Raw genomic sequence first — 11,500 nt, 5'->3', positions numbered from 1 at the left:
TTAAAGCACCTGAACACAGGTTTAAATGATAGTAATAATGATCCCTGTTGTTTTTGGCCGCCAGATGCTGCTCACATGCAGCAATACATGTACAACCCAACTTTACTGTTGCAGCTGATATGTAGATAAAATAACCCAGGGTTTAAAAAAAAGTCTTTGTAATCAAGAACTTATCATTTTGAGTAAATGCTAAATCATAATTGTAATAGTATTGCATATGTATGAGTAAACTATATATATGATACCTTCTAAACCCTCATTAAGAGTCTTATTGTGAAAAATGTCAATGTTATATTAAGTCAAGAGATACGCATTACTTAGATGACAGCATTTATGAGATTATTTAATGACAAGCTTTATTATTTTAAGATATTAAGTTATTACTATTATTTATTTATTTAATTTTTTTTATTATCAAAAAAAAAATAGTGTAATCTCTTTCCATGTGATTGAGTTAAAACCTATAGAACTGATGTGTAGTTTAGTGTGTGTTTTGTTTTGTCTGTGTGTTTACAGGTTAATCTGCTGTAATCCAGCACTAATGGGATCACAGTCACACACACAAGGTTACTTTTTTCTTTTTTGATCATGCTTTAATTACAGTGTCTTATAAATATACAACAAAGAAAATGACTGTGGGAAATAAGCAGACTTCTCTGAAGCTGGGATCTGAGGAGAGGATTGTCATGCAGTTTGTTAATCACGTGTCTAATGTTTTATTCTCACTGTTTTAATGGACATTTTCTATAAATGAAGCTAAATGATGTATAAACTGCACATGTTACAGATATAAACTTATATATCTTATAAATCACATGTTTTATTGCAGCTGGAATGGAGTTTCTACATTTGTTGATGAATACAGAAAGCTGTTGCTGCAGGCTGAGGGAATGTAAGAAGTGTTATCCACTGGGAGGCAGTGCAGAACTAGCTGTGCTGTGTTGATGCAGGACAGATCACAAATGTTGAGCAGTGAGATTAAAATCATCTCTCTGTAGCAGCACGTGATCGGGCATGATAATCCTGCAGGACACACGTGTTGCATCCCTGAGCTGCGATGATTGACAGGCAGTTCAGGCCAGTGCAGTCAGAGTGCTGTGCTTCAGTCTGACTGAGAGAGAAAACCCTGCAGTGCAGAGACAGCATTCAAATATCTGCACAGAGCAGAAAATCTCTCATCACTTAACTGTATAATTATGTTAAATAATTGTAGAAATGTTTTATATCAAATGTACTGCATTACATATCATGTAAACTAATCAAGTACATTGCTTATTCAGGATGCCTCCACTCTACTGACATCATTCAGGAATCAATGGCAACTGATTCCTAACGTGAGTACTGTGGAACTGAAATTTGAACATTAGAATATAAGTGTTCAAATGTACAAAATATGTCAGTAAAGGCATCATACATTAAAAACTAACATATAATTGAAAAGTAACTTTTCAGTTCAAAATGTGAAACGTGTATACAGATTATTTGCACAGACTGATCTATTATTGTTGTTGATTATGGCTTACAGCCAATGAAAACCCAACAATCAGTGTCTCAGAAAACTGGAGTATTATATAAGACCAATTGGTACTTTTGGCAGTTTTTTTTTACTTTTGACTTTTGTCCTGCTGGAAAATGAAATCCGCATCTCCATAAAAGTTATCAGCAGAGGGAAGCATAAACACTGCACTGACTTTAGACTTGATATAACACAGTGGACCAACACCAGCAGATGACATGGATCTCCAAACCATCACTGATCATCAGTAAATTTAGCTTTTTATTTAAAAAATCAAGGGACCAGAGTCTGGAAGAAGAGAGGAGAGTTTATTTTTTTAATTGGCTGTAAGCATTATTTATTAACAATAAAAGAAATAAACTTAGAATGGATCACTCTGTGTGAAATACATAAACTAAATTACTGAAATAAAGTAACTTTTCAATGATATAAGATTTTTTTAGATATACCTGATCCTGTCGTGTGTACTTGTTGCTGATGACAGCCTGGATGTCCTTTTTATTCTCTGTCCACAGCACGCAGTGTCCATTTCTTCCAAATAAAGGTCTGGAATACTGATCCATCTTTCCACAGCACATGTTTTCACTGCATGATGGCCAGGTGCCTCAGAGCCTAAAAAATAGACACTGCTTCTGAATATGGTTAACATAAAGCTTTTGTTTATAATCACACAATATTGGGCATTACAGTAAGAAAATAACCTGCTGGTTAAAATATTGTTATTGGAGTACTATTATTATTAGCTATTATTAAGTTTTCTAAAGTATTAGTACTTTGTTTTGCTTATGTCCATCAGTTAATACTTTTTCCTTTTTTTTTCAATACTACTTTTTGTTCAAAATAAAACATTTCTTTGTTTTACATACTACACTTTAAGAAGCCTCATTACTCTGTTTTTTTAGATTCCTATTTAAATCATGTCATAATATTTTAATCACATCTAATTTGGGAGTTCTAATCAAGCACGTTGTTGTTATAAAGTCAAAATCTGAAACTATTAGTTCATGTGAAAGCAAACCGATCTAAGCTTCAGGCCTGTAATCTGAAAGATAAGTCCCATTAAACATGTAACTGTTTAATGTGCTGAAATGTTAAAAGCAATTCCTTTTATATATATAACAAAACAAAATTACAAAACCAATTTAGTAAAACAAGATGATTTGCTAAAATAAAGTAGTTAGGTCTCAATGAACGTACAGAAACAGGCAATTAGTGTTAATCGCATGTTCAGGGTTTTAGAGCTATGTATGTCATTTATTACCGCACTTAAAACATACTTTCACATCTATTTGGAAAAAAATTAAATCACCTCAAACATTTTAAAAAAAAATCATAAATGTTTTAAATTGAGTGTGCAGATGTTCAGATTACTGTCCCAAACATTTAGTCTGTTGAATTTCATTGACTTAATTCTTTGAGCCAATCAGCCCAGTATGAGAATGTTGAGACAACTATATTATTTAAATTGGTCAAACATTTTGCAAATAACATTTTTACATTGATAAACTTTAACATCCATCCTGCTACTTCTATTCAAAATCACATAATCAATAAATACCAGTGTTCCAGATCCACTACAGACACATATGCCTTTGTCGTATTGGACAGATGTTGTATGCTTATTATAAGAACCCTTCCCTTTCTTCTTAATACTCAAGTTGATCTTGGTTTTGTCTGCCCAGTACTAAGAAAAGCCTGGTTAAATGTTTCTAGCTGTCTAATTCGGCCTTTCTGTTCTTGAGTCTTACCCCTTCCTTTCTGTTTCTTTTTATCTCATTCCCATGTATTGCGAGTCCTGATTCTAACAGTTCTGTGCCAGTCGCCACTACTCCCGCTGAGACGAGTCCTCACAATGATTCATTCACATCAGACTAGATACTGCATAACTGTGTATATGACTGTTTATTCAGCATGAACTTACACATCAACACTGACCATGTGTGTTCAACACTCACTCACATTCTTATAACTCATGAGTTGCTCTCACATTAGCTATAACTCTCCATTATGTCACTCTTTCTCTCCACTTACTCTTGTTTTCACAAGGAGGATGCTTGGTTCTTCTTGAGGTTTCTTCCTAATGATCTTCCTCTCTTTTGGCTCCTCCTTTTTGGTCACAGTTCTATGGTATAAAGATACTGTTAGATCAACAGGAACCCTGCTGACGAAGTGGCTACGGTAAATTGTAAATAAAAATGCTTGTCTGCATGTTTTGTCAATGCCTTAACATTACCAGCACATTCACTGGGAGCTTAATTTAATTCATCCATGGACTTTTTTTTCTGCTGGATCAGCCCACCTATATGTTCATGTCACAATTTTTTTCAGGAGTAGAGACTTACGGTATTGTCTCAAATTACTTTCTTCATCATACAGTATGTGATGAACTCAGATATAAATTGGCAGAAGCTGCACCCAACAGTGCACAATGTGTCTGTTCTGATTTAAATATATCTGCACTCATAAACCCATTATTTAACATTAAATGACTGTTAAAAACAATTGTTAATTCATACTTGGTGCACTAGGTAGGAAATATGCATAAATTGAGACAGGGCTGGTAGTCTATATCCATCCATATATATATATATATATATATATATATATATATATATATTGTTGTATGCTTATTATAAGAACCCTTCCCTTTCTTCTTAATACTCAAGTTGATCTTGGTTTTGTCTGCCCAGTACTAAGAAAAGCCTGGTTAAATGTTTCTAGCTGTCTAATTCGGCCTTTCTGTTCTTGAGTCTTACCCCTTCCTTTCTGTTTCTTTTTATCTCATTCCCATGTATTGCGAGTCCTGATTCTAACAGTTCTGTGCCAGTCGCCACTACTCCCGCTGAGACGAGTCCTCACAATGTATATATATATATATATATACAGTCAGATAATTAAATGAATTATTATTGTTGTTTTTCCAGAGTATATCAACTCTTATTTTTGGGTTCTGAAATGAAGAATGTGTTCTTAAAACTGTGTTGCAATCTAAGTAAGCATATTTACACTTTATACTCTTCAATTTTGTCTTTGTATAAATCTGTTAGTACTGACTATACTGATGATGTATTGGGATTTCTGCCACCTTTTCACATCATCAGCAGCTCAGCAGTTGGCGAAGCCTTTCTACATATGTCTTTTCTCTCTTTTGGTTTCTCTTTTAGTTCCAGGCATAATAGAAATACACCCATTCCAAAGAATTTGAGTGTTGGGGTGGCACCATATGTCACTGCTGCATGGTTATGATTCTAATAATAGCATAGCAGCAAGAGGACCAGCAGGAAAAGAAAAAAAAACATGGCTCTGTGCGCCGATGCTGTCATCCAGCATTGTGGCTGCAATTATGGCTCTAGACTCATGGTGTGGGTGGTTCACAGTGGAGTGGGTAAAGGGTGTTATTAACCCAAAGCCAGCCGAAACCTGGGGAGATGGGTACATTTCATACCTAGTACAATGAGCAGAATGGACACAGAACATTAATATATATTATTATCTAATATATATTTGGGTACACATACCACTAATGAACTACGCTTGTGATTAATGTAAAAACATTAATCGTACAACACATGCAGAAATATTATTGTCATCAAAAAAACAAAGCATAAATTTGATAAAAGTATGTAAAACAATAGTAAATAGACTGTAGAATCTGACCACATACAAAATAGCTAGACTGCTTCATGTAATAAACACATAACACAATATTTGTACTTTTATTTTCAGTACTTGAGTACTACATTTTATAATAAACTACTTTCAATATCTAAGTACAGAAAAAATGTTGAATACTTTTGTACTTATATTTAATTGTGGTGCTTAGAACACTTCAACCTCTACACAAGTCACTTTTTTGATAGAGCACTTTTACTCAAATCTGAGTCTCTAGTACTTTACTAGTGCATCTAAAAAAATTAGAATATCACTGAAAAGTGACTTTATTTCTGTAATTTCTGAAACTCATATATTGTATAGATTTATTATACACAAAGTGATCTATTTTAAGCATGTATTTCTTTTATTGTTGATAATTATGGCTTACAGCCAATTAAACCCAAAAATCTCAATATTTTGGAATATTATATAAGACCAGTTGGTACTTTAATAACACAATGGACCAGCACCACCAGATAACATGTCTCTTCAAACCATCACTGATTGTGGAAACTAGACCTCAAGCAGCTTGGGCTGTGATGGTTTGGAGAGCCATGTCATCTGCTGGTGTTGGTCCACTGTGTTTTATCAAGTCTAAAGTCAGTGCAGTGTTTTCCCAAAAAATCTTACAGCACTTCATGCTTTCCTCTGCTGAAAACTTTCATGGAGATGTGGATTTCATTTTCCAGCAGGACTTGGCACACTGCCCAAATTGCCAAAAGTAACAATTGGTCTTATATAATACTCCAGTTTTCTGAGACACTGATTTTTGGGGTTTCATTAGCTCTGCACCATTATCCTCAACAATAAATGAAATAAACGCTTAAATAGATCACTCTGTGTGTAATACATCTATATACGTTTCACATTTTGAACTAAATTACTGAAATAAAGTAACTTTTCAATGATATTATATTTTTTGAGATGCACTAGTTTACATATCTGTCTTCTAGTACAGTTGCTCTCAAACTCTTTTGTTTATGGTGTCATTGCAGCCCCCATACCCACATAAAAACAGAAAATTATAGACAGAAGAGATACAACCTTCAGTATTTGTCTAAGCCCTTCATCCCCCCGAGTTCAGAAATACAACTAGCTGCTCTAGTACTTCTTTATCAGCTCAATACCCACCTAGAGTCCAATCCGTTCAGGACCAACAGTGAGCCATTCCTGACTGAACCATCCCTAGTATCTCTACTGAACCATCCCTAGTATCTCTACTGAGCGCCATCCAGCTCTGCCTCAGTGTCTCTTTAAATACTCAGCAGGGCTCAGTGCGCATGCGTAGACCTGCCTGCGTTGAGTTTGCTCCAACCTGAGGAGCGCCAGCCCAGCAGCAGCAGCAGCGCCTGCTAAACCCGCTATAGCGGAGGCTAGTACAACCCGGGTCCGGGGGTGGTCGAGGGACCAGGCTACCGACAGAGACACACTGCGCTGCGTGGCTGTGGGGTTTTACCTGAGTGGATTAAGAAGGACAGTAATGCTACCGGGAGCTGAGAGTCGGCTCTGAGTGCTGTGGTCTTTTATTTGTCGATTAATTGAGCAGGTTTGCCAAATCCCTTAACGGAGAACACCAGACGCACCACAAACAACTGATCCGTGTTATATAGCTGAGTTACTGCTGCAGCCGCTGTGCTGCTCTTTACACGAAAGAGATGATTGTTTGTTAGTTTTTTAGTAGGTAAGGTAGTTAGCCAGCTAGTTAATCTACAAATACATAACATAACTATTTTAGTTTGTTTGTCGTGATGTTACACCTTATAAAATTAGTTAAACCATAAAACGTTAGCTAGCTAGGTAGGTTAGTTGGGTTAGCCAGCTTAGCTTGCGCACTAGCTAGGTAGCCATAGCTACAGTGTTGGGTCGTTTACTGTAGCATTAGCTAGGCTAAGCTAGGTTAGCTAGCTGGCTAGCCAGTTGTTTACACGTTAAAATGGCTGCTGAGGGGTCTTCTGAAACAACAGAATTAATATAATTGTGTATTATTTTGAAGGTTATACTTGTACTCTCAGTTTGACACACACACACAATTTGGAGCTATGTGTTTTTGTCGGTATTTTGTCTGCTTTGGGGAATTTTCCATCCTTAGCGTTTGGTTAACCGCAGAAGGTAGCTAACCTAGTGGTAGCTAGTTAGCCATATAGCTTTAACTAGCTAGCATTAACTAACGGTAGGCTATTTATTCCCTTGTTTCAATAGATACATAGAAAGTAATATAGTTAGCTTCATAAACCCACCTAGCTAGCTAGCTAACAACAAGCACTGCAAGCCATCAGTTATCAAAAAAACAGAGGGGATGATAACGTTGCCCTGCGCTTTATTTACAATATGATTTCTTGACACAAATGTCAATATTTTGCTACTACCTAAAATATTCAGCTCCAGTTTAAGGACGTAAAGGAGTTAAAGCAGGACTCCGGTTTCTGTTCAAGCTAAACTAAGCTAAGCTGGCTGGCTATGTCATTCTCGGAGTATCCATAATCTTCATGGAGTGGATATCCCCCTCCTGCTAATTGAAACAATCTGGGCAGTTTCACTAAGGATCCAAGCACCGGAGAGCAAGGCCCTCGGAGTAAACACGCAGTAAAAATGGATGCTGCCAAAATGTTCAGGACTGAACTGTTTGCCCTTAGACGACGACAGGACGCTCTCACCTGCTTCAGACTGCAGGGTATGAACACATATTTACTGCTCTGTGCAATGTTCTCCCTGGTGCTCCTCACGGATGCCTCTCCCTCTAAAACCTGTGAGAAGAACTGTCTCTCTGGGAAATGTGTCAACGGATCGTGCGTCTGTGACCGAGGATGGGTTGGGGACCAGTGTCAACACTGTCAGGGAAGATTCAAGTGAGTATGATACAAAAAAGATGTTACACTCCACACCCCTTTTGTTTCCTCTTTGGTTGAAGTTGAACTGTAGCTAACCTAACATGTCTACAATTAACAAGTAGTGCTGCAACCATTAGTCAACACAATAATCCATATAATAAGTCCTGTGTTTAAGATTGCAATTTGAGTGTCTAATAATCTTTAATTTGTCACTGCAGTGCACTAAACAAAGTGCTCAGGACAAGGACACAATAGTGGAGGGATAAGGGTTGCTCACTCAGCTTAGGCTCTGTCAACAAAAGTCCACAGACACAAGAGATCACACAGTTTCTCACAAAATATCATCCCTCACCCCCAATCCAAGTCCTCTAGACAATTGGAAAGGCATTTCAATCACACATTCTGGTGTTTCTATCAAGAAACAGGAGAGCATGGCATAAATACATGTTGACTTATCTGAAGAAATAATCAACAAATTAGTTGACTGAATCATTATTTGCAGCTTTAGTTTCAAGTTATTGATGGTTCATCTTGTAGTTCAGGCAAGGAAAAACTTTAGTTCTGATGTTCTCTTAATGTGTTGTGTGTGTAAAAGACAAAAGCCTTAATGTGGACATGTTCACCTGTGCCTAACCACTTTACATATGTTCACAGGACTTAAATATGGTATCCAAACTATATAAAGCTCACAAACATTAAAAGCAGTGTCATTTTACGTCTGTAACTGTAATGCTGTTTTGTAAAATTATTTGCAGTCCAGTCAGAGACACTAATGACACAACATTTTATTTTAAGTTAACTTCCATCACACAGTGGTGCAATGTGCTGCTGCCACTGTTAAGTAAAAGGAAATACTGAAACGTTTTTCTTTTTATTTGACAGTGTCAAGTAAAAGAAATCACTTGACACTAATAAGTAATGCAGAGGGCCAATTATTATCTGTTTGTGTACTGAATATGCTTCCAGGGTCAGACTTTGGACACCACTGCCATATAACTTGAGCTTTAGAATTTCAGAAATCAGCTAACAGAAGTTTCAGGGAGTTTGGAATAGACAAACAAACGTTACCTACTTCGAGAAATACAGCCAGGCCTTTTTGTTATTCATTTCTTAGCTTGTTTTTAACAAGGCCGCAGTTATCATGTTTGTTCTCTACTTATTTGCTGTGCCCAAATAAAAACACAGCTCTGCACGAGTAAAAATGGAGCTTTTCCAATTTGAGGGTTTTTGAGTTTTGAGTTAGGAATTTTTATAATGTTGAAAGCAACCTTCTGTGTGTCATGACAAGATGATCCACAGGACTACTTGTTTCCAGTCAAAGCCTGCCCTTGCCAGCTGATAAGAGAATCACCATTACTTTATACAAATGATGATGCATTCACCTAGACCAAATCAAAATGTAAACACATGCAGGTTGTTTTGATTTTAGAATCATATCAGTATTGCTGTGTAATTGATTGTTTAATTGATATTTGACAAACAGATATTTGTTTATGATTTATTTTTAGGCAATCAATGCCTAACTTGCAATATGTTTTGTTCTTTGAATTATAATAATTAATAATATCTTGTGTAGAAAAGTTGTAGGTGGTCAGTGGAATAAATATTCTCTCAACAGCAGTGGCAAACAGAGTTTAGACTTTAACATTTGTATAGAAATAGCCAACCCTGCTTAACTTTCACACAGCAGACAGGGTTGGTTTAAAAACTAAGCAGTGTGGTGGTGTGAAAACAGCAGCCAAAGTTGGTTGGTGGATTGTAGCTTATCTTCATGTCAGCAGCAAAGAGAGCTGAGCTCAGGTACTGTAATTAAATGCAAATATAAAAATATTTTGTAATGAATTACATGATCTGCACTTATGGAGACAATATTGACAACATGGAGGATAAGTTTGACAGATTTGAAAGGTGAAATTGCAGCAGTTAAACCAAAAATGGAGGAGGTGTGGATCTGTTTCTAAAACTGCATAAAATATTTTACTTTATTGTTGTTAGCCTTTCATTGTTCTTAGTTGCAAACTACACTCTCTACATTTGTACTAACATATTGGCTACTTGCCAGCTTTATAATTATTAACTTAAATATGGATATAATTACAGTTTATGCCACTGTTGTAAGAGGCCATAAACTGATATAGCCTGCAGTATTGAGGGATGTTTACAAAAGATAACAAAGAGCTGTAAAACTCTGGAAATGTGAATGTAAGTTTACTGTGAGTGACATGCTTTTAGACAGTAGAAAACTCACTCAGCAGCGTTTTGGACACTGAAACATTCTCCTTGTGCATTGAAGCCATTGTTAAAACACACTGTCAAAACTGAAATAAAGGTGCAGCAGAATAAGTCTCAGACTGCTCCATATGTAGTGGCATGAAATGACTAGCACTACACAGTTTTAGTAAAACTAAAACTAGTTCATCTGACACCAACTATCATGATGCGCTACAAATAAGTGTACACCTTTTTATTCGTATGGTTGATTAGTGCTCCAGTTCTGCTGGGTGTTGTTTATTGATTGTTTAGATAACTGTTTAATTGAGTCTGTGTTCCTTGTAAAGTGCGTGGTTAGTGTATGTCTAATATCAAGCTATTTCTATTTAGAGACATGTTGCATGACTGTATATTTAACATATACAGTTAGACCCAAAAATATTTGAGAAGTGACACAATCTTCATGACTGCCTCTGCATGCCACCACACTGGATTTGAAATGAGACAAATAAGATCTAATTGAAGTGTAGATTTAGTTCAAGCAGATGAACAAAAATATTGTATTAAGCATTTAGGAACGTCAACCATTATTCTACAAAACCTCCCTATTTTTCTACAAAGCCTCCTCATTTTATAGCTTCAAAAGTAATCGGAAAAATAAAATTTACTGTAAATGTACATTGTAATACATTGAGAATCTTTTTCAGGCAATAACTGCCTAAAGTCTAGATTACATGAGCATCACCAAATGCTGCGTTTCCTCCTTTATGATGTTTTGCCAGACCTTTACTGCAGCTGTCTTCAGTTGCCTTTAGTTTTGTCTTAGGTGAGTGAAATGCTGCTCAGTCGGGTTAAGTCAAGTCAAGTCAAGAGGCTTTTATTGTCATTACATCTGAGTACAGGTACACAGTGTAATGAAATTACGTTCCTCCGGAACCATGGTGCAACATAGAACCACAAGCAATAGACAACATAAAGTGCAGAAGTGACGACAGTGCAACATAAAATTATAAAATTATAACACTAAATAACAATAAATACAAAGGACGAGACAATTTAAAGACAGTGACAGGACAGTGCAGTACCGATACGGTATAATAAAGTGTATAGTGAGGATAAGGTGCAGAGATGTGTGACATACTGTAACATATAGTACATATATAATCACAGCAGTTACTGAGGTAGAGTTTATAGTTGTTAAGAGTGCAGCAAATATTGCTGAAGGGAATAAAGATAATAAGATCTGGTAACTGGTTAGACTCCTGGGTTGCTTTCACAGTGTCTTTTAGGG

General features: G+C 36.2%; 1 protein-coding gene across 2 annotated transcripts in view; it reads left to right on the top strand.

The window, feature by feature from the left end:
* The first annotated feature begins 6,469 nt into the window (after positions 1–6,469).
* The window catches only part of atrnl1b (attractin-like 1b), a 110,322-nt gene continuing 105,291 nt past the window's right edge, over positions 6,470–11,500 (top strand). For both annotated transcript variants that reach the window (XM_007259180.4, XM_015608360.3), the window contains exon 1: positions 6,470–8,016. In XM_007259180.4, coding sequence (XP_007259242.3) covers positions 7,760–8,016 — 257 coding nt within the window. In that variant the 5' untranslated portion in view covers positions 6,470–7,759. The remainder of the gene's footprint in view (positions 8,017–11,500) is intronic.

The sequence above is a fragment of the Astyanax mexicanus genome, chromosome 15, assembly GCF_023375975.1.
Source record: "Astyanax mexicanus isolate ESR-SI-001 chromosome 15, AstMex3_surface, whole genome shotgun sequence".
NCBI classification, from domain to species: Eukaryota; Metazoa; Chordata; class Actinopteri; order Characiformes; family Acestrorhamphidae; genus Astyanax; species Astyanax mexicanus.
Note: the sequence above shows the minus strand (reverse complement) of the source record. Positions and strands in the feature narration are given on the sequence as shown.